General features: G+C 37.8%; 1 protein-coding gene across 13 annotated transcripts in view; it reads right to left on the bottom strand.

Annotated features, from left to right (window-relative positions):
* ADGRL2 (adhesion G protein-coupled receptor L2) overlaps positions 1-24156 on the bottom strand; it is a 387495-nt gene that overhangs the window by 104284 nt on the left and 259055 nt on the right. For all 13 annotated transcript variants that reach the window (XM_050977761.1, XM_018912304.3, XM_050977757.1 and 10 more), the window contains one exon: positions 21449-21621. In XM_050977761.1, the coding sequence (XP_050833718.1) occupies positions 21449-21521 (73 nt within the window). In that variant the 5' untranslated portion in view covers positions 21522-21621. The remainder of the gene's footprint in view (positions 1-21448; positions 21622-24156) is intronic.

Genomic DNA, 24156 nt, shown 5'->3' with positions numbered 1-24156 from the left:
ATGTCTGCAGTGGTGAATGTGCCTCTGGAATTCAGAGGACAGGACGGTATATACTGATTGCAGGTCAACACTGCAATGAGGAAAACAAGGCTCCAATTCAAAATTCCATTTAACATTCTTCAGGAATATTGTTCTACCATTGAAAATGTTATGCATGCATTTATGTTCTCTATCTTTTAAAGATACCCATTAATCTTCACTGCTAGTGGCAAAGAAATTTTCCTCCAGACTACAGTCCCTACTAGAACTGCTGATACTACAAAGAAATTGCAGTTATGTCCCTGTGTAGCTATGCAGAATTGTTTTAAAGCACAGTTCTCTGTGCCTAAAGCAGCAGAGCTGATTGCAAACAACTCACGTACAATTTGACAACTAGTGAAAAAAACACACTGACCTTTATTCAGTTGAACAACTTTGTTATTTATAACAATAGATGTAACTTCACATACCCTGGTAAGGTTCAGTCTCTTAGTTAAGGTAAGATAACCCAAACAGCAAAAGTCATAAATGTTATTGAAGTATTCTCTCAAAAGGTCTATTATCTAAACCCAAACAAACAATATTTAACAAAAATAACGTGGAAGTGACCAACGCAGCCTCAACTTACCGAAACCCCCACATTCAAATATACTGACTAGAGTGAAATATCACACAAATAGGCAACCACAGCAAGAGGTATTTTAGAGGAACTTACAATTATTCTGGAAGCCTGGGACCTAAGATCCATAACAGCCTCTACCATCCGTTGTTTTTAATTATGTCTTTTAAAAAAGCTCCCCTGCTGTGTTTCTGAAATACTAAATGGCCTCCACAGCTACTTGGCATAACTCATTCTAATTCAAGATTACAAGATGGTATTTTCAGACTATTCCCTCTTTCCCAGCAACTACTTAAATGGGGAAAAAAAATCATTTTGTCTTAATTCCTATTTAAGCCATTCATTTGAGGCATAAAATTTGAAATGCAATAAATGTCAAGTCACAGAACATAACATTTACATTATATTTCTGAAGAATTCCTATCTAAAAGAAATTTTCAAATAAGTAAAGCATGATGGTTTTAATATTCACTTTTAGAAAGAAAAATCTCATGGTGGAAGTTTTACTTGTAAGCAGGACAGGGTCAACTGGCTTTAGTTTGGTTTCAATTTTTATTTCTGCCGTGCAAGATAAAGAATTTTAAGATTAGAATCACAATGCAAGAAGTAAAATGTTCTGCTCAATACAGCAGACATTTCCTTACTGCACTGCCATGTTCAAATGCTAAAGGCTGATAGGTATATTTATCCTATAAGCTGTGAACTTTAACTATTACTACTAAGAAGGTTATGCCCTTAAGGTTCAAACAAAACACACTGGAAGACACACTCAAAAGGAAAAGATGCAACCACTTAGTGTGACCCACCCTCTGCAAGATTACTCCCATTACATCGAGAGCTTTTTTCTTTCTTTACCTCTTCTTCTTCCTAAAATACTACCGATTCTTTTTAAAAGAAAACTGCCTTTAAGAATTGCAGAATTTGCATAGGAGAATTACCATTGTTATCTCCCTGAGAAAAGAAGCTGCCAGGTAATGGAAAGGGAAGGGAGTAACTGAACCTCGGGGTCATAAGGACTAAGCCTTAAACAAAGACAGAATACAGAGTATTCATGAATTTGCAACTAGTCAAAATGTGCCAAGGACTGTGTTTCCTCTCTGTAAGCTCTTTTGTGCTTCGTGTAAGCAAAAGTCAAGCCAACCTCAAAAGAAGCAGTATCTGATTTTCTGGACAGTTTCTCTGATAGGATGTAGCTGGGGCTCTGTTTATCTGAAATAATGCTTGACAGCTGCATCCCCCAAGCACACACTCCAATACAACGTCCCAAGATGGGGGAAGCATGTATAACAAAATGAAACTTAAAGCAAGACAGCCGAGTCAGAGTAAATCCCTGTTTCATTGAGTTCTTTCCTGACTGAAAGATGTAGAGACTGTCTCTTGGTAACTTACAGAGAAACCAGCAGGTCTAGGGGGGAATATAGTGCCATTCTTTGCCTTTTTCTTTTTTTTTTAAGCATTGATTTTGAACAGCACATTAGAAAAAAGGATGACAGAATCAATAGAATTTAAAATGCTCTTGTAATCTGGGTTTAACTTCATAGTAACACCTCTAATCAAAGGCAGGGAACCCTTTGTGGCATTTTGACATCTACATCTATCATGTGGATATGGCTTTTATTGAGCTGAATTAACAACTTTACTCAAATAATTAAAATCTAGCCACCCAAAATGTCAGAGTAAAAGTAGTTTAACACTTCATCATTCTTGTAAAAGTGTAATTTTAATCTCTGCATTATGCCAGCTGTTTTGTGGGTTTACAATAAAAGTAATCAAGCAGTAGAACAGAAAAAGAAATTGTAAAACAGCAAAAGAAATAACATCACAGTAGCCTGCCACATGTTGAAATTAGCACAATTTTACTCCATGGAAATTAAATCCACCTATAAAACTGATAATACCTCAAAACTGTAAGCAAGGGAATACTAAAAACATCAAATCCAACCTGGGCTCTATTTTTCTCCTTAAATAAAAAGAGTAATAAAAATCCCTGATTTCCTCCCAAAAGTAGAAGTAAAAAATATCATGGGTTCTATCCTTCAGTTTTTCTTCTCACATCCTGTTGCTTTAGAAAAATATGATTCTCCAGCTACAAATGGAGTTTAAAAAGACTAAGGCCGTATTTTCAAATGGCATAAACAAGCATCACCACAAAAAAAACAAAGAAAGGGTGAAAAAAAAGACTTTGCCTTTCATCTTTGCTGCTCCTCCCTTGTTTAGGCTAGGTGTTTTGTGGTGTGTGCTTACTTTTTTTTTTTTAGTGCTAGTGGATCACCCATGCTGCATAACTGATTAGAGTTCAGACCACATTTCTGCAGGGAGGGGCAAGCTACAGTAGAAAACAGGTCCCAGGAATGGAGAGAAGAGTAGCATGCTTTTTAAGTGGTCACATTGCCTTATTTCAATCACAAATGAGTATAATCTCAGATGTTTTTTACACTCAGTAGTTGATTGAGTAATTTAATTAATAATCACTGAAATACAGACAAAGCAACACACTGGTAGTCCTCCACAAGAGAGATGCCTTTGCCTTTCCTTTCTCTTGCTGGCACTGGGGCACAGGACCATTTACACTAACAGATCTGACCTTTCAAAGGATGGAGTGAGTGTGAGACAGGGCAGGCAAAGGAGATGAAAGATGATGCCGGTGCCGCAGTCATTTTATGTTAAAGGCTCTGCTTATATGTGTAATTCATACCACTGAAGTCAGAATAATTTGAGAGCTGAGTTTTCAACAGCCTTTATAAATGATGTGTTTTGTTTCAGGAAATGTCGTCTTCACTGAAATGCTGGTAACATGTATATAATTATGTCAAAATAAAAACCACACTTTTTAAAAAACTTCAAAGCCTTAATTTTAAAAATAAGCTACATCTCAGTGACTTTTTTTACTACCTTGATGCCAATTATTTTGAATTTTACTGATACATATCTTTGTTTCAGCCAGGTTTTTTCCTTACTAACTGCATTAACAGGAGAACCACATTTTCCATGCAGATGAAAAAAAAAATTCATAGCCATGTCTTTTTTTTTTTAACTTCCCTTATGGTTTAAAATGCAGAATATGTATTTCAAATTATAAGACTTGTACCACAGCAGCAGAGACCCTACAGCAAAACACTTCCAAAGGGCCATGCACTGTCCCCAGATGCACAGCATGGCTTCCTATTTATTTCAGTAGGAGCCTTAGACAGGTAAAGAAGGCAAAAACTAATAAGCACCTGGGAGGAGATTACATTAAACCAATAAAAAATAGAAACCCAATCCTAAAGACTTCTCATTCAGGCAGGTGCTGACACACTTCTCACCTCTGAAGTGAAGAGTAATGAGACTACTTAATTTTTCAGATTTTGATAATGCTAGCTATGCCTAGAAATTGCAGTTAAAATTTCCAGCAAGAAATTTTCTCTCCTGCAACTTGGATCCAAGTCTGAACAAGCACCTAGGCTGATAGAACTGAGATAACTCACAAATCAAGTTTCTAGGCTAAATTAATACATCCCTCTAGTACTCACTTTAGGCTGAGTAAGGTGAGCTGAATTTCATTAAGAAAATCTGGAAAGTGCTGTTTGAATTGGCAAGGAAATAGGGTAGGCTAGTGGGAGGCAGAGACTAGCAGCTGAACACATCTGCAACCTAAACTCCAAACCTTTCTAGAAATGCACAATCCTACTGGGTGAAAGGGCAAAAAAAGATACAAGAATATGCACTAAAGAATGCTCTCTTATCTGGACTGGCTACTAAACCAACATTAACTCGACTGTTTTGATCCTTCTGTGAGATTAAGAATTGCCCTAAAGGGAAACACTGCAAAAGAAAATAGACATGAGTTTTAAATTAAAAAAAAAAAAATTATAGACCAGCCAGAAATATAGAAAAAACAGCTGAAGGGAAAATTAGAGAGAAAATGAAAGTCTTGAAGACAACGAGGAATTGAGAGGGCTCTGATCATTCACAAGATTACTACAGCTAACAACCCAGTTCAGAGAGATGCAAGATATATGTTACCATTTCTAACCCCTTTAGAGAATCAACAATGTAAAAAACACGACAGACATATTTTAATTGTACAGCTAATTCAATTTTCACTCTTTGTTAAAAAGTATATTGTGTTCATATGGCTAAGTGTTTTTGTTTGTTTTGCATCAACCCCACTCAAGCTGCGGAGAAAGCTGGAGTAGGTGAACAAAGGCTTTTCTCCCTCAGACACCTTCCAAATATCCTAGTCCAAAAATGGACTAGAAAAGCTGCAATATTTGTTTTTCATTATTCTGAGGTTCCATGTGTGAAACTGCATGTTACTCATTAAGAAAGCCTCTTGCACGCAGCTATTTGGCCTGAGAGGCTGCAGCTTTTCCTGCACAAGAAGCATTTTCCTCCTCCCACCCTGCAGGAACATTGTGCCTCCTTGCAATCTGCCTCTTGCCAAACGGGACACCTTGCTGCCTGTGAGGCATCAGCCAGGGCAGCACTTTTTTCTGGTCTGACACTGGTAATCCCACTTGCCAGGCTGCTGCTGGCAATTGAGCAGGAAATGCATCCCAGCCCTGTACAGGTTAGGTAGGTAAACATTTTCAAAAACTGAGAGGCGTGAAAGGGTCACTTCCTTGATTAGAAAACTGAAAAGAATTCAGTAAAATACAAAAGCCAAAAAGCAGAGCTTCCTTCCCAAGCAAACCCTTCCTAGTTCTTGCACTTGTCTTGGTGTACTCAGGTTTTTGAGCTCCTCCTTTACCCACAGCTGACTTGCTTCAGAGAGTTATTTGCAGCTACATTTCTCTGTTCCTTTGTTAAAGATGGAGTCCCTCCAGGGCTGCTCACAGCACTTGCTTAGGGCTACCTTCCTCTCCCTTCCATCAAAACTTTCCTATTAGGCATCATTGCCTTTCACAATTTCCAAAACTAGTCATATCAGATACAGCTATGGAAATTTATATTTCCACCTTCTGCTTTCTGAGGTAAAAATTTATTTTTTAAAAAAATGAACTAGGTAGGACACCACACTTCTTGAACCAGGGCTTCATGTTTCGTTCAAATGAGATTCAAGATTTACAATAATGTAGAACTTCAGATTATAAATCTCATATATTTAGAAATTTTCAGCATATACATAGCTTACATATTGCCTAATGCCTCTTTTTTACTGCTTTGGCTAGCATCCACGCTGCCTGTCCATTACTGTTTCATACCAGTTGGGAAGCCTTGTCATCACAAAATGCAGTTTCCACCAGCTGAAACTTAAGTGAAAGCAGTAAAAAGACAAATCTGCGATTCTGCTACAGTTGTAACAACCAATTCCTTTGTTCAGATTCAGATCCACTATGATTCAGTAAAAGAAAAAATGCCATGTTAAAAGGTGAAAGAATACAGTCTGTGTTTCTCAAAAAGCTGATCTATTGCCTTCTGCATGAATCCAGCCTCTTCTGCAGGGAGCAGTACAACCTGAGCACAGAAAGTGCCATCCCTGCAATACCAACTGCTCACCGTGTCAATAATGAAATCACAAGAAAATAGGTGAGAATAGTGACAGCTGCATCTTGAAATAAAACTGACTTGCACAATAATGTACTTAAATACTTTTTGACTGTTGGCAGAACAAAGGAGATTACATGCTGACCATAGGAAATACCAGTAGGATGAAAACAATGGAAGAGTTTACTTCAGCAGCCCAACCTCTATCTCCTCCCACATATTCTTCAAAATAGTCTTCATGAAATAAAGCTGAAGAGCAAAAAGAAAGTATACAGCCAAAAGAAACACACACTGCAGTGCAAAAATTGAAAAAAACCAAACTATCCTTCAAATAATCATTATATTGGAGTTATAACAGCATAGTACTAAAGGCAACCAGTAAATTTAAATTAAAGGATACAGAAACTGAATTTGCTTAATATGATTAGAATTTTTCTTAATTTTAATAACTACTGTTCTTAAAATATGCTGTCATAAATGTTACTCTTAAAATAACTTCATATTTTTCCAGTGTAAAATATTCCACTATGAATATTTTCTATTTATTTAATTTAGAGACACGTTTTTGTATTGTGAGTTTTGGAAAGGAGTGAAAAAACTGTGGTTTTGTGAAAGTGTTCAGTTTACTCTGAAATCAGTTTGTTTCTACATGAGCAATCCCTGCTGAGCTCAAAAACCTCACAGTAAAACTTACGAAACTGCTACAGCAAATATCAGAAAGACAAGAAATGAGAAATGGCTGATCTGACTTTCTGCTCAGGCTATTCCAGGATGAACAGATCAGCTTCCCAGATGCCTATTCATGCCTGGACTGGGAAAGCCATTATAATGAAAATCAGAGTTAAAAGGTCTGGGGCCTTACCTGGCCTGGAGGTATTCTCTGAAAAAACCTGTTTTTCCTGATCTAGGAGTCATAGAAAGAACTGACCCCTTGAACAAGGTAAATGAGTTCTTCAGAGGCCTGGAATAAATTCCTAGGCTCAAGGTGCTTTTTGGTCTTTGTTATTTACCCATTTCCTTCAGGTTAATGAACTTCAGCAGAAGCAAGAGCTGGAAAACACCACTCTCACAGTCTCCTAACTATGTTTTAGGCACCTAAAATACAGGTACTAATGCCTAATGGTATCCATTAACACACTTTCAGTAACACCTAAGAACCGACAGCAGCTGCCTCCATCTCTAATCATCATCAACACTTTTTAAAATCCCTGCTCTTAGGACAGAAAGCCGAAGCTTTGTTAAAGCTAGAGCAGTGTCGGGAGATCGAGGAAATAGTTTCAGAGTTAATTTGATCCATCCTAAAGCTGCACTGCATGTCCCCATCAATGCCTAGCCACTCCCAGGGCTTGGAAACAAGCCAGGCTGGGGCTGGACTGGGGCCAAGCCCCAGCTGCTGTCAGCACAGGGCTGGGGGATCCAGCAGTCCAGGCTGGGCTGCAGGAGGAAAACCCCAATTCTAGGGCAGGGCAGAGAACTCCTGGCACCGAACCCCGTGAGAAACTGGGACACTGCAACCCCAAGCCCACGAAGCAAACTGACCTCTGCAGAGAAGAGGCACTGGCAGTAATTCAGACGTGCAAAGAGAAGAGATCTGCTCCATGACACAAAACCCACACCCCGAGTTTTAGGGCAGCCTGATTTGCATACAATAACTGCATGCTCAGGTATTTCTCCAGCCTCCTTTGATTCAGGACTACAGGCTGGGGGTTCTTTTTCCCTTTGGGCTGGTTTTGGGGGGGGCTTTTTTTCCTTGGTTTTGCTTGCCAGGAGTGGGGATGTTTTTTTCTTTAATTAACAAGTTGCTACATAACACCTTCTGAGTGCTAGTAAATATTAAAAACTAGAGGCAAGAAATAAAACAAGTGTAGAGGTGCAGCTACTAATAAAATTTTCTTGGGCAAATATGTGTAACTGAGATGCTCAGTTCACTCAGATTCATGGGCAAACACCATGAATTTTAGCGTGTACAGAACGCCTAAGACTGAAAACTGTAACTCCTATAGGAAGGGTAGAAAAATGCAAGGAGAAATCATAAACAAACAGATGTTGCACTTAATCACAGTAAGGAATGTTCTGTACAGCAATAAAGAAACCTAAAAGGGCAATTGGATGACAGCAACATTTCTGAAGTTTCTTTGGATTCATTTTAATAAATATCAGGGAAAGGGAGGGATAATTTAGCTGTCTGAATTACAGGATTATGAATTAAATGGTTCCTTTTAACATTCTGTACTCAAACCACAGTCCTATTAAGCATAAGACTCTAATGTGAATTTTTAAAGAATGAGAAAATATTATCAGTTCTGCAAGTGATTAAGTCTAGCCCAAAAAGAACATGTAAGGCAAATGCTTTGGAAAGCCTCCCTTTTTGTATAAATGACAGATCAAAGTGTTATTAGTAAAATTATATAATCCTGTTAAACTGGATCCTGGAACAGTAGTACTGAAAGGCAATTTAGATTCGACCTCTTCCTTAAACCACCAGGTTTTATTTATTTTAACTTGCAGGTCCTTGCAAAACTCTCACTGGCATGCACACTCTTTTCTTTCCACTGAAATCACAAGACAGGACAATCAGGTTTGTTATCAAACCCCTCAAATGTAACGCACACATGCACACATTTTTCTTGGGCTGTGGAATGGCAGTCTTCTGCTTTTCACACAAACTTTATAAGGATAGAAAAATTCTCGCAAATTTATCTTCTGTTCTTCATGGAAGACTTGAAAAAAAAGAGAGAAAAAAAACTCCTCATGCACAGATGGAGATTTCTTACATGTTCTGCACTCTGTACTGTCACCACAGGACCACCTGCAGTCCTGCACTGTCCAGATAGGTGTTCTCAAAAACACCTGGGTAAGCTGTTTGCCCAAGGACTACGTGCTGGAGATAAGAGATAATTAGCAAATGAAACTATTCCTAGCACTTCTCCTTCAACATTAAGTGCAGAGCTGCAGCAGCAAGCTGGCACCTGGTACAGGGAAATGCTAGATGTGATCATTTCAATTTACACATTCAGCACTACATCCCATATGCTTGTCAATGTGAAAGTGTCAGTGATAACAGAGATACCCTAAGAAACTGCTCTGTTGAAATGCTGACATGAAGTTTTTATGTATGAAACAGACCCTCTACTCTGGACCATCTGTAACTTCTTCCTTTTCTCATGGGGCATGTGTTGGCCATAAAATCTTTCCATTAAAAAAACATATAAAAATTAAACTTGACTTTAAAGGGAGAATTATAAGCCCTTAAACATCTGTAAACCAAATTTATATATAGAATTATTTTTCATATAAACACACTACTTGCTCAGCAAGAATAAAATAAAAATGCTGAGCAGAAAAAGTTTCCTGCAATTAGATATAGCAAAATTTATAGCTGTGCTGCAAAATTAGAGGAAAGTGTCTGGCACTATGACTTGTACCAATATATAAAAGTAAACAAACTGGCAAATTATGACTGGTTTTGTCTCCTGACTCTTTAGTATGTTTTTCCATGCCTGTGTTCTGTATGCATCTTAAACTCACAGGTGCTTTTTCCAAAATGCTTTCCAATGATCTCATAACCAGAAATTTCTCAAGTACAACAAAAGTAGGAAGCTTCTTTTGTGTGAGAAGTGATGAGTTTGCTGAATTAGGTGACCGACCAAGGCTAAGGAAGACAATGCAGAGAAGCAGCATGATTTCCTCTGCACAGCTGAGGTCTATGAAGTGGTGTCCATCATCAGAAAAGGATGATGGAGAGGGTGAAGGGAGGGAACAGGATGGCAAAATTTACAAGGCAGCAGTATTATTTACTATACTCCTTAAACGATCTGAAAATGCATTGAGAAGTGAGAGATGGAGAAATATGCTCTGTGATAATGTCTTTGAAAAGTAAAGTTGACAAAAGACAAGGAGATTCATGGCCACAGTAATGCACTCCAAAACCTAAACTTGAATACTTTTTTTTAAATCCTAAGCAAGAGTCAAGAAGTATCTACTGGTACTCAATGACAGTGGATAATTAATTAATGTACACTCTAAGCAGGCTACTTTGTGCATTTAAGTATTTTGGCATCTTCCTCTGAGGCTTTCAGTACTGACTACCAGTGAAAGAAAAAAATCTGAAGGACTGAGATATAATGAGGCAATTTCTGTTCCAGTAAAAGTACATGCACTCTTAAATCCCTAAAGTAGTCTTGAAAGGGCTAGTTTATCTGGGAAATGAACCCTTTGGAAAAATCTTGTTTCCCTTCTCAGAACAGAAATCAAATGCAACTCCGGATCTACCCACATAAAGACACACAGGCTGTCTTCATGTTTGCAGACAATTTGGGATACCCTTCACCATCTTCATAACAAAATCAAGGAGAATGAGGCTCTAGATACTCTGCCTTTAAATGACAGGGTCCTACTAAGGAACATTAATCACATTAAGTGTCAAACTGGCACTGTATTCCAACAAAGAATGGTATATTCTAGACCAGTTTTTCACATGGAAAAGAAAATGCCCATTCAACTGGCACAATGGTTCCCCAAGCTCCAGTGGATGCACAGATCTCACTGGTTTTTCATCTATTTAAGGGTGAAGCAACAGCTCCACCATGACCTACACATCTCCCAGTTGTCAAATGCCTGGGTGACCTGGGTCAGGGAAGAGGCTGGGGAAAAGTTATTCCTAGAAGAGAAAGAGAGACTGTCTCCTGCTGGCCCTGCCTCCTGCATCACAGGGGTGCCAGAGAGACCACAAGGGAGCTGATGGAGTGACAGAGCAGGAGTCAGCATTCCTCCCACCACCAGATGGAAATGCTGCAGCTCAGTGTCCCGAGGCTGACCCCACTGGGGTGCAGGGACCCTCTGTGATGTCAGCTCCCGAGGCAGGAATGTCCCCCTTTGTCCCCCTGCCCAGCTGCAGGAGGGCACCTGCAGCCTCGCCCTTGACGGGCTTTCCAAGGCACACTGCCTACTGCAAACATCTTCTGATAATTAAATCTTAATGCTTTCACTTTGGAAAGCAAACACCCGACACAGAGAAGCTGTACACATCTCCCCATGCTCCAGAGACTTTCCTAAATAACTTGTCAGCAGTACTAATTGAAAGCGTGTAACATTAATATATTAACAGCAGACACACGATCAAAAATATGAATTTTCCACAAAAACCTGGAATTTGTCAAGAGAGAGGAAAGAGGTGCATTTATTGTTGTCTGATTTTATTGCTTTAAGCATTTATTTGGGATCTAATTTAGAAATTGCATTATACATTTTAACATATGCTTTATGAGTGGGTTTTTTTCCTCCCTTTAAACAGCATCAAAGCCTTCCATTAACCTCAGCAGAGGCACTCCAAGTTCTGACCTCCTAAACACAACAAACACAGAAAACAACTGCAGTGCTTCTCCTAAAGTATCTGACTGTAAGGTCTAGGTGTATATTCAGGTGACAGGAGCAAAGCTGACAGCTCTAAAAACAGACTTAATAGTTTAGGTTGCAGACATGCTATTGTGTTGTCAGCAGAATAAGCACTCTTGTAACCTTCAATACTTTGGTTGAGGAAACTAAAAAAGTTGAGCTGGAAAAATGGAGGGAAAGCAAAATTAGGCATTCTAAATCTAGGGAAGTTAGTCTGCTATCATCAAAAGCAAACACCTACTTGTGCTGCAGATCTAATTTAGGAGGAATGATTTTATAAATGTTCAAAGAATAAAAAGGAAATTTTACTGAGCATATATGTTCACACTGTCAAAATATATCTATATCTATATCTGTATCTATATCTGCATAAAACTATCCAGGTTTAAGCTCTAGCTATGCCGGTAATTTGTTGAAAAATTAATTTCTAATGAAGGGTATATATGTGTGTAGGCATTAAAATAGGAATTGATTCCAGAGGCTTTTATTCCAATACCTCCTTCTCTTTTAATTCCCCCAGGTTATCTTAAGAATGTAGCATAACTGAGAACTATTTTCATGGAACAGTAATTCTAAATAAGTGGGATGTTGGAGATATAGTGTATGTCTAAAAATCATTTTATATCTAAAACATTAAATATCTCACAATCAAGATAGCATCTTTTGCCCATTTAAATGCTTAACTGGCATAAATAAATACATATTAAAAAGCCCTTCTAAGAACAAAAGTTTTAGTTAACAAGCTTCTAGAAATAACCACCTCATGCAGGCCAAACCAAGGTATCACAAAAATATTCATTGTCTTTTTACTGATAGAGATAGTGTTAATACTCCAGTAAATTGCTTGTGAACAGTTAACTGACACCACCCTATCAAGGTATAAACATGTTGCCAAAAATATTCAAGATCTTTAATAATGATATTTCTTTATGTTATTTCTTCATAGTGTCATTGGTAACAATTCACTGGCCCTTATCAGACAAGAGTTCCCATTTTCTATCATTCCATTTTTACCTGCCTAATCAGTTGAACAAAAGTACTTTATGTAAAATGATTCCTTTAGTTGCCTTAGCTACAAATCCCTGCAGTATTGTATAATTGAAATCTACTCACGTAAGTTAGGAATAATTAGGCCCCAAAATTAAGCCAAACACAAAGTTAATTCAAATAGTCAGCTGCTGTCATTTAAATGGTTACAGAGTTTTATTGTTGCTTAACATCCTTGAATGCTTCTAAATGCACCTTTTTTTCCTCTGTTACAACCTTATCCCTTACTCCAGATGGAAAGAGGATCAGGAGAATGAATTTTGATTATTTCATAATGATTCATCCCTTGACCAAAGAATTTCTTTACTAGTTTTTCCCACTTATTGTCTCTAGATTTTTCTATTTTATTTTTAATCAGCCATATAAAAAAAGAGAATTAAAAGAATCAAAACAGATGAGGCTCTGAGGTAAGGTCAGAATCACCGAGTCTATAACATTAACATGATGATGAATTTTTAACAGCAAATATTCAGAAAGTCTCTCTTCATACTTCAAAAAACCTTTTGCAAAAAGAAGGCAACATAGAAATACAGTTAAAATGGATCCACAACAAATCTAAGAGCCAGAAAATAATACGTCAGAGAAATAAGACTAAATTTCATAATAGGAATTGTTCTCAGGACTGAGTCAGGACTCTGTTGATTTATCAGCATGAAATTTGAAATAATTTGTACAGCAAAATAATTGCTATATTGTTACATAAAAAGCATAAAATAATTGCTGCATTATTAGATTACTTTGTAACTGAAAAAGGAAAGACTGCTTGTTGGATGTATTTCTGACTGGTTTTCTGTCAGCACTCAGTTTACACTGCAGAACAAAACACTACCACAAATCCTTCAAGACAGTTTACATATGGACAACTTCCAGCCTTTTTGTATTGTGAATTTTTAAAAATGTACAGATGCTTTTTATATCTAGGAAGATCTATACACATATATAGATCTTCAGACTAGCATAAAGATAGAGAAGATTAGTGAGCAGGATTTGAATTGAAGGCCTAAACCAAGCAGTTTATGCATGATATAGTATGCTGATAGATTTTTTTTTCCCCCAGCTGGTGCATTAATACATGAAGTGATGTTTTGTGGACCCTATCCATCTTTATGGGTAATAATCCACATCACAAACCACCCGTTTGCCCTCTAGTACTTTCCATGCTTCACTCTTCACGCATGCCAGTTTCATCTGTTGCAAATTAAATGATGCAAAAGCATAAGCAACAAACTGTTCAGTTTTGTTTACTAAAAGCATATTTATCTCGAGCTACTAAAAAGCAGGATCAGTGCTCAGCTAGAACACAGACTTTCCAAGAGACTTTCAATGGCAAATGTTACAATGTTGCAGAATAAAAAGCCACTTAATTCTAGTAACATTTTGCAATTAGAGGCAATTCACAAGCCTCAGCTAAATGAACCTGGGCAGCTCAGTGGGAGAAATACAGTGGAAGGCAGATCTAATCACAGGCACAGGACCAGCAGCAAACAGGAAAATCTGAGTGAAGCTCTTTCAAAAGATGGTTAAAACAGAAGCAATATGAAACAGCACTGAAGCCTATAAAAGGCAAACATTTCCCATTGCTTTTCCAACTGTTCAGCACATAGGCGAATCTGGTTTCAGTGTCAACTTCCTCTCAGGTTTCCTAAATGAATTACCTAATTCAAATTTAACAAGAAAATTGCTCCAACAGCACCTTGCATTAATTGTACTTTCTGCTGGAAGAGAACAAAACTACCTAACTCCTGAGAGAGACATCAAAACCCCTGACAAGGGAGAACACAAAAGCCAGCCTTCCTTCCACCAACAAGATCCCTCATAAAACTCGCCCAGTGCTGTATCCAACAACTGAAAGTTATGTGGTCCCCCTGGGTTTCTCACATGTATGGGTTGCTCAGGCAACAGATGAAAAAAAAAAATTCATTTTGCTTCCCAACTAGTCTCCCCCACACATCTTTTATACGCCGAGAAAACATCAGGGATTATTATACTGGGATAAATTGAGAAAACAAAAAGAATTAAACATTCCCAACCACCTGGACTGGTCCAAGCTCAGAAGGAACAAGCAGGGAATCTCCTCTACCACTGGCAACACCCTCAAGTGCACTTACACGGGTTACCCTAACGTCACTGGGACATGGATGAATTGTCTCCCTGACTGAAAGAAGGAGCCATAAACAGAACTGACATTCATACAGCTCCATTGCTTTATACTCCAAATGAAAGCAAGGAGGTAGAGATTATAGAAACACACAGAGATTTAGCACAGTTGGGTTTTGGAAGCCAACAGAGTAGTCTGAGACTCTTTCTGGAACAGCAGAAATTTCAAACACTTCGCGCAAAAGGATTTTTTTCAGCTCCTACTATCAAGAAGAACTGCATATTCAATTTACCATGCTATGTCTGTGGATTTCAGGCATGGCTTGTCTACAGAGGCACACATACAAAATATACCCTGTATTAAAAACGTCAAAAATTTAGTATTCCTGAAAAAAAATATATATACTTGGAAAAACATCCAGTATTCTTGAGTATCATTTAAAGTATCAACCCAAACATAATAAACAAATAAAAAATCCAAAAGGAGTAACTGTAAATATTCTTCAACAAAAACAACACTGATGAATAAAGATGACACCAGTTAACCACTGCAAAAGGTCAGACAATTTTTAAGTGTGTTGCCATTGTTAGGAGCTCCTATACTATTAAGTGCCTTTATAACGGGAGTATGGATGGTCAAGCCAAGAATTTCTCTCTGTGGATAGATTTATCTCCTCTCCCCCACATAACACAATCTGCAACACCAGCACAAACATGGAAGTGGGCACATACATGAAACATATTTTAGAGCCATTTGTGTAAGTCCTTTTTCTGTAGTGCCTTCATCCTACATATGCTTCCTGCTATCAAGACATCCATCCATGCAATAGACAATTAGCATGGACTATTACTTTCTGTGCCTTTTACTCACAGAGGTAGACCATAAGCATCTTGCAAATATAAAACCCATTTTGTGCTTGTAGAGCTTGGCAACAAATATTAAATCTAAAATCATTATACTTTATGATAATCTTTATAATCTGATCATAAGGACACTAAATGCAATAAGAAAGCCAGTGCTGAAGCATTCATTGATATCAGATGCTTCAGGCAGTTATACTTACATTTTACACTATCACCTGAAAGTACAATATAAAACAATGTTAAAACTATATAAAAAAACCCTTGTTACTAAGACAAGCAGCATTCTTCCACTCAACAAAAAACAGAAATGAAAAATAAAGATTTTTAAAATACAACTCAATAAAAAATAAACTACATGTTTTCCTATATTTAGTAGTAGACTACTAATAAAGCCTATTTGCTTTCTAAAAGACATGTCCAAAATCTGCCACTGTATTCCTGCAAAGGTCCCTTTATCATAATAAATTAATCTAAAACATTCCCAGATTTACATTTAACAAAAGAAAAGCCCCTTAGGCAATGATGTTGGTGCAGGTCAGCTGAAGGTTAAATAAATCCCCTCTCATTGCACTGGTCACCAGCACAGCTCACCTCACCCTCTGAGACCCACCAAGGTTCAACAACCAAAGACAGTAAACTCCAGTAGCAGCTTAGAGGGCTCTAAAAATACAGCATCTGCCCTTAGCACAACACACTGCACTTCTATCATTTTGCACATTACAGGGGCTTTTTCTTCTCCTGAACACAGAGCCAAAGAAAATGCAAAATCTCCCCTCATAAAGGACAATGTTTTTCAGTAACTGAGAAGACAGGGTATCAAAATAGTAATGTTATTACTCATCTCATAGTAATTATGCATTTATACTCTTCTCTTTGCTTAAACTGTAAGACTCCTACACTAACACTTCCTAGCAAGTTTTCATTTAAATGTAAGTACAGTATTTAAAATGGCTCTTCATCCATTCTTCTACATGGTTCTTCCACATTTTGAAATAGTGATGGTATTGTTTTGGTTTCAAAAATGTAATGTTACAGCATAGAATCCTGCAGACCTCAGTACTCTGGGAATATATAAAAGGTTATTCACTGCCAGCATGTTAAAGTATCTTTGGATTTTCTGGGCACTCTATCAGTCTCTATTTTTTGGAAATGCAGTTGAAAAGCTTAACAGACGTTCTCCTTTAAGAAGAAGTTTGGGTTTGCTGTTTAAATAAATTTTCTTTTTGGAAGATATGTTGGCCCTCTATTAGAAAAGAAAAGAGAGATGTCCCAGATATGTATGCACCAGAAAATCCCACTGAAAAATGCATGCTCTTTCAGGACAGAAAACAGGAGCCAGAGCAGCAGTTGCTTCCTTTGGAAAAATTCTGCATAATCTGCATTAACCAATTAAGAAAAAAAACCAAAAACATTTGCTAAAGAATCCTAAACCATATCAGGTATACATGATACAAAGAAAGACAGCATTAAGCTTATTAGAGTGATCCTCCAAAGAGTGGGCAATACCAGTCTGGCCTTAGCACGCTGGGTGTGCTTATGGATGCTCTGCAACCTCTGCAAACCAAGTGGCTCCTACTAACTGGGGGCCTGGCAAAGCCCACTGTGATAAATTCCATGGCTAGAAATTAAATCAGTGCTCCTCTTTGCTCTGCTGTGATTCCATAATGGATTTCATTCCTTGCAGAATCTAAATCCACTAATTAATAGAAGCTGATTTCTACTCAAGGCCACAGTACAAGTTTTTTGTAATTTTTATCCTGGGCAAAGTCCTACTAATTCTACTGTTTATTCAGTACCTGTGCCATGTGCCTTAGACACTCCACATCTGAGTGGCTTCACAGGAAGCTGAAGAGCTGGAGTAATACACTAAAATAACAAATACCTTTGTAGTGGCCCAAAGTATGTTATCTGTATTTAGCATTTTCTTTAGTAAATGCACTAACATTATTGAATATGCACTTAGAACTGCTTCCAACTCAGCACTCAGCTCTTTGGCTGGCATAGCTGGAATTTACAGGAATATATCCTTTTCAGTGTAATGCTCATTAAGACAAACATTCAGAAGCAAAGACAAGCTGGATTTCTTTAAATAACATTAATTCCATTTAGGAAAACAGAATTAAATAGATAATGAAAGCATGATGCTCCTTCCTTTGGACAAAGCATAGATAATAATTCATAATAGAATGGATTTAAATTGTATTAAACCTTGGTTAAAATAGAATGTTAGCAAAGAAAATTATTTCAGCACTTCCAAGGCACTTGTGCTTTTCAAGCAGCAGAAAAGAATAAAAACAAACAGCATCAAAAGCTAGTGAAAAAGGTAGACTTTGTAAGCAAGATAAAGCTTAAAATACTGAAACCTGCACTGTCCAAAAACCAATCTTCACCAGAATGTTTAGCTCTGACATCTTTTTTTCATATGCATATTAGTGTATCTGTCTTAACTTGCTTGAAGAGAAACCAATAATACATATAATATGCTTTCTACTCTGCTTTGCTATGGAAACAAGAAGTGTGTGATCTCACTCTCTGGCTTTCTGTATTTTCTCAGATAATTTTTTACTTGTTAGATGATTTCACCTAATTAGGAAGGGGGGGAAAAAGGGGGGAAAAAAAGAGGTGGTGTCAAAAGTAATTAACTTCCTAGAGTTTGTAGGAAACAGGTAAGTAAAGGTGCCTGGGACTGAGCAGGAATCCCCTCCTGATGGGGTGGGACAGACATGGGGTGGGACAGACACGGGGTCTGGCACAGTGCAGAGGGAGCTCTGCTTTGCCCTGAGTCCCCAAGCCAGCCCTCCCACAGGCACCTGCATAAGGCTGAGCCAAAGGCAGTCCCTTCTCTCTGCCTTTACAACACAACCATAGTTTGAAAGACATGCCTATATAAAACATGCTAGAAAAAGGGACAGAAAAATAACTTTCAGAAATGAGATTAATAATACTCCAGCTCATGACTTGAGCTTTTCATTCCTCTTTCCAGCCTCTTGTTTTTTCCTCATTTAGGGCTGCAATGCTTGCTGTTGATGGCAGTAACAACAAACACAACAATATTGACTCCTTGTTGATCAGATGTACCAGCAGTGTATAATAACTCAGTGTGGTTTTCCTGTCCAGCTGTCAGCACTTGTTTGTTCCAGGTGCATTTTACCTGAAGGAATGGACTGTTTCAAAAGCAAGCCCATCTGGACTACATAGCCAGGGAAAAAAAAAAAAAGGCAAAACCAAGACCTTCTTATCTGAGGATATGATTCCTGTTTGGATAGGCAACAGTAAAAGAAAATTACAGCCTTTGTATAACTGTGCCTGCTTGCTAATTCCCTGGTGAGATAAAGTTAAGGCTGTGAGAGTTATAAAGCCTTTCCTTGATTGGAAAATGTTTCATTATATGAATAAATGAATCACTTGTCCACACCCAGGATCATTTCCCCCCCTTCCTCTCCATTAAACTGTACAGAAACATTAAAATGTAACAGCAGGGAATTCAGCCAGGTTTTATCTCTCCCAGTAACTGCAACAACCTTCATGTACACATCACATTTCTATAAAAAAAACCTACGTTCCAAGCAAGAGAATTAAAGATTTTCTTATTTCTAGCAAAAGTTAGATGCTCTTATTTTAACCTTTGTTCATGTTCATACTTCCAGGCATGAAGTGCTACTAAAGCATGTTATACTTGGCATCTCCTATTACTGAAGCAGAAGGCAATGTAATTTTGTGAGAAAGTGTAATAATGCAGTATTCATTTTTCTTCTGTGGCTGGAAGCCAACTCTATATTAATATTCATTTCCAGTATACAGAGCCACAGTATTTCATTTATTTTAAGAATTTACAATTAATTTGGTATGATTCTGTTATCTGCTCCCAATTTCCTTCCCTGTTTCTTTTAGCTGAAAAAGCAGCTCTTGTATAGACTTTAAAAAAGTAAATTCACAACTGAAGCATCAAAAGATTGCTACTGGCTACTAAAAGCAAGAGAAAACAGGGACAGAACAAAATGAACTTGAAATATTACAGATGACAATGAAAATTAAGTTTCTGCAAATGGTAAAAATTCAATCTACAGAAGTTCTCAGTTGACTTTTTCCTTTCCAAACTCAGCAGATAAAACATGTTTTACAGCCTGCTGTTTACAACTGTAACCAAACCACAGAAAGTTGTTCCTCTGCTTTTTCTTTCTGCTTTCAGATGTTTTCAACCATCACACAGCATTAAACTGCAAGCACCTGAATGTTTGTAAAATGCATTAAGTAGAGAGATCTGAAACAATTGCAATAATAATAATTTAAAAAAAAACCTTAGTGTTTTAAAACTTCAGAATAAAACCCCATAAATAGATGTCTCAACTTCCTACACCTTAGGTTTCACCTAGTGCAACCACATTTGCAACGTAAGTGCATTTATAATTAGCACCAGCTATTACCAAACCAGCCAGTCATAAAGTTTATAACTCCAATCTCCTAATCCACATTTACCTTTCTTACCTATGAAGGAGGCTGGAAAGCATTTTCTCTCCCAGCTGTCTGTACTTACTGTCCTGCCCAAGTAAGATTACAAGTCCCCGGGCAGAGAGCGCGAGGGCAGCGAGAACAGCAGCTCCCAGATCAGGAGTCCCACCAAGCACAAACCATCTCAGATCTCTTCAGTTCTCTACTACATCCTGGCAACATTTAAGAAGGAGGGGAGGGATGGGAAACTGACTGTGGAAGCTATTCCAGTGAAATTAGACTTCCCCAAGCTGAGAAACAGGCAGGAGGGCCCGAGGATGCTCTCCCTGAGATGTGTGTGTTCACACATGCAGATGAACAACCCCTCTCGCACAGCTCCTCTGCCAGCACGGCCCCAGCTGGGCAAGGCTGGAAAGAAAGCTTAGGAAATGATGCAGTGAGCATGGAAGGCTGCAGAAAATATTTGATTTTTTTTTTATTTCTATAATAGTTCCTTTTTACTTATATAAATTTAGGAAGAAAGAGAGAGGGAGGCAGGGTCGTTTTCCAGAAATATTTCTGAAAATCTGGCCTAAAAACTCAGGGAATTTTGACAGAGTAACGTGCATATCTGCTTTAAAAACTGGTGAGACCATGGCAAAGATGGAGGAAGGAACTCTGTATATTATACATCAATTACTGAATACTGTGAGATGGCATGGAGATGCTATTTTATTACTAAGCCAATCTTTTCACCTGCAATCTAGTCAATCAAAATGCTTGCACCCAAAACCAGCCTCAAGTTCTACACGAATATTTGCAATTAAAACTTCATAGGTCATATTTTCCTTTTCATTCATTTGTGTTCCTCTGCTTATTAAAAGGGCCACTGGACTAACTGGATGAAGTACAGTTTATGAAAAAAAACAGATAAAGAATAGATAATGCAACTTCTTTAAAAAAATCTTTTTCCTTCCTCATCTCTTTAATTTTAAAGCTATTTTAAACACATTTGATAGCAGTGAAGAATTTTTTCTTTTTCCAAAAAGAGCAAAAATATTTTCAAGTAGATGCTATTTCTGTATGAACTTTTGAGTTTTATTTCCTGAAATTTAACTTGCATAGCACTAATCTTAATGAAGTGTTTGCCATTTCGTTTTCAGTGAGCAAAATTAGAAAAGTAAAATGGGTATTTCATTTAGTTGTTTTATATCACATTTAACATACCCATACATTTCTTGTGCAGTGAGAACAGAAAAGGAAGGATAAACAGGAAGAATCCAAAAGTAAGGCACCTACCAATCAAGGCTATTAATACTTCACCTGCCTGAACATTGCATTTCAGTTTCAACATATGACACTATCAAACCTAAAAAAACCTATTTTCTTTTTTTCTCCATTAAAAAGAGACAATTGGAGTCTTATAAATTAAACCTAGAATATACTACATTTAGTTTGTCATCCTCAAACTTCAAGTTACCTAACAGAAATTAATTGTACAGTCCATTTAACTCATCTGAAAACCCAAGTAAAAAATAAACCAAAGCTTACCTTCAGTACACTGCAGGAAGCTGATAATGAGCAGAAACCAAAAACTTTGCATTCTGCAGCCAGAAGACACCATTATTGATCCCTGTAAGAATTCTCTTTGTATTCCTTAATGAATCCAGTTATAAAAGCCCAGCATCATCGAAACCAGTGGTCTGCATTATTCATCTTCATACCTGGAGTAGCAGAGGATTTGGAAGAAAAGGAGGGAAAAAAAAAAATCTATCAGTACCTGAACACCAATAATTTGGAATACCAAATTTTATTTCACATGAAGAAGGAAATATTTAGTGAAAACAGAGTATTCCTGCACTGCAGCTGGGAATTTGGCAGCGTTCTGGGAGGTAATCTCTCAAGGTCAATCATCCCTAAGCACAATGCCAAATAATGATATGTGTTAAAGTTGAAAGTGAGTGCTACTGATGTATTTGCACTAAGACACACGAATAAAAAACAACAGGAGAACATTTGCACCAAATATAAGAAACTGGACCTGTAGATGAGTTGGCTAAGCTTTTCTTACTCCACAAATCTGACACAACCTGCATTTCTCTACCTCAAAGAACCACAGAAAAATTAAATCTGGGGCACTATATATTACATATTATAATATATATACATATAGGTATTACATATTATATATATATATATATATATATATATCTTTATTGGAGATTTGAAGCATGGAGTGGCTGAGAACAACACAGCAACTCCCCTCAGCAGGAAGGCTGAGCAGGTCTGCTCCCTGCCATGGTTCTGGCGTTCCCTTCATGCTACACAAAGATTGCTCTCCTCGGATGAGAGAGGCAGTAACAGCTGCTTTGCTGACAAAATGCGCCATTTGGTGAGGCAGCCTCTTCATATCACTGCACAGTTAGCTGCATTTCTACACAAGAAACATCTTCAGAGAAAAGGGAATAAACAATGGACGAGACCTTCTTCTGTCCTTAGCCTCAGACAAGATTTGTCCCCTACTGAGAAATACGAACGGAACTGCTCCTGTAAACGAAGTACCAAAGGAAGAATTCTTCAAGCTATCATTTGCATTTGAAAAATATAATTACAGTGATAGAGTGCAGTAGCTGTGGTAGAAGATTTGACAGCAGAGTGCTCCCTTTTGCTAATGACTCTATTCTCTCACCAGCCAGCTGAGTAACTACACACATCCTCTTCCATATCTCACTGTGTGAAGCTGGGTCATGCTTCAGCCCTGACTATTAGAGTTTGGGAAGCTAAAGAAAAATTACCATCCAAAGAAGAACAGATTATTTTTAAGTAGAAAGCTGGCTCTACATATTTCAGACATGTGAAATAGCTCTGGAGAACACTGAGCACTGCAGCAACTACGGATGCAAAGGGCTGAGCCCAGTGTCACATTGGCTTGGTCTTTCCAGGACAAACAAACAGGACTGTGAGGACATATTGCTGAGATATCTGAAATTAATGTTACTTTAAAGCCATGTAACAATGACTGTGTAAAAATTTAAGTGGCAGGATCCAAGAGCCACTTATGATTCTTATGAGTACTAGAGCATGTTAAGGGCTTTAAAAATACATTTATCCTTTTGGCAAGGAGAAGTGGAAAGGATGAAGAGCACAAAATACCAGATAAAGAAATTCTATGAAATGTTGATAATTTTTAGAAGTAGAAATGTTAGTCATAATCAATGATAAAGTTTGTTCCCTGACAACACAAACAGTAAACAAAACTGACACTCATTTTTTCCCACAAGGAGAGAAAGATGGGAATTAACAGAAAACATTATGGAACAATTTCTTTGGCTCTCAATGAAGGCAGTGTATCTGTGGAAATTATTAAATAGCCAAGCAGGTTTCTTTACTTGGCTCCTCTTTAAGAGGACTGGAGCCATCCCTCTCACGATACAAGTGTGCTTGTGATTCCTCACACAGGGAAATGAAAGAAAACTGACATCTTAGACCATATGATTTTATGTTTATTGATACAAAAAAATGAACCCTTTTTCCAATTTTCAACAACAGACAGGAGCTCTTCAGTCACAGATACTTTTTTCCCCACACATATTTTAAGAAGCAGGCAGCGCAAACGGAGTGCAGGACGGGCAGAGCGTGGCTCTCCCTGGCACACACCCACATGCCCTGAGGTACAAGGTGTGACCTGAATTTAGATGGTGACACAGGAGGACCCTGAAGTGGTTACGAGGACACAGTCACATTCCAGCTCTAGATCTTTTACACTGGGCTGAGACTCTTCTGTAAGTAAAAGAAAATAAATCTAAAAGTCCACAAAGGATGCACTGCATTCAGCAGAAATTAAAATTGCAAAGGAGCTCCTGCTGAGTTAAGAAGAAAAAATTGCCACCATGATCTCCAAAAAAAAAAGCCCTGGAGGTAGTTCAGGTAGAAGCTTGGGAAGAGTTTGGATTAATTTTTCACCTGTAGCACCCAAAGGAAAAATCATAAAACTATTCCACACACACTACAGACTAATCAGCATAATTTCAGTAAGCAATCAGAATAATCCAGGACAATAGATGATGAACAATAATGGCTAAAAGTGAAATTAAATCAGCCTTCTGATTGCTCCCAGTCTGTCCAGAAGATTTGGACTTCCTGAGACTCGATTTTTATCATTATTTCTATAACATATCACTGCTCTCTCAGGTTTTGAGCTATCTTTCTTTGGCTTCAACTGGATAGTGACATCCCTGGGCGTTATGATCCTCAGTCAC

Source organism: Serinus canaria, chromosome 8 (assembly GCF_022539315.1).
Source record: "Serinus canaria isolate serCan28SL12 chromosome 8, serCan2020, whole genome shotgun sequence".
Lineage (NCBI taxonomy): Eukaryota > Metazoa > Chordata > Aves > Passeriformes > Fringillidae > Serinus > Serinus canaria.
Note: the sequence above shows the minus strand (reverse complement) of the source record. Positions and strands in the feature narration are given on the sequence as shown.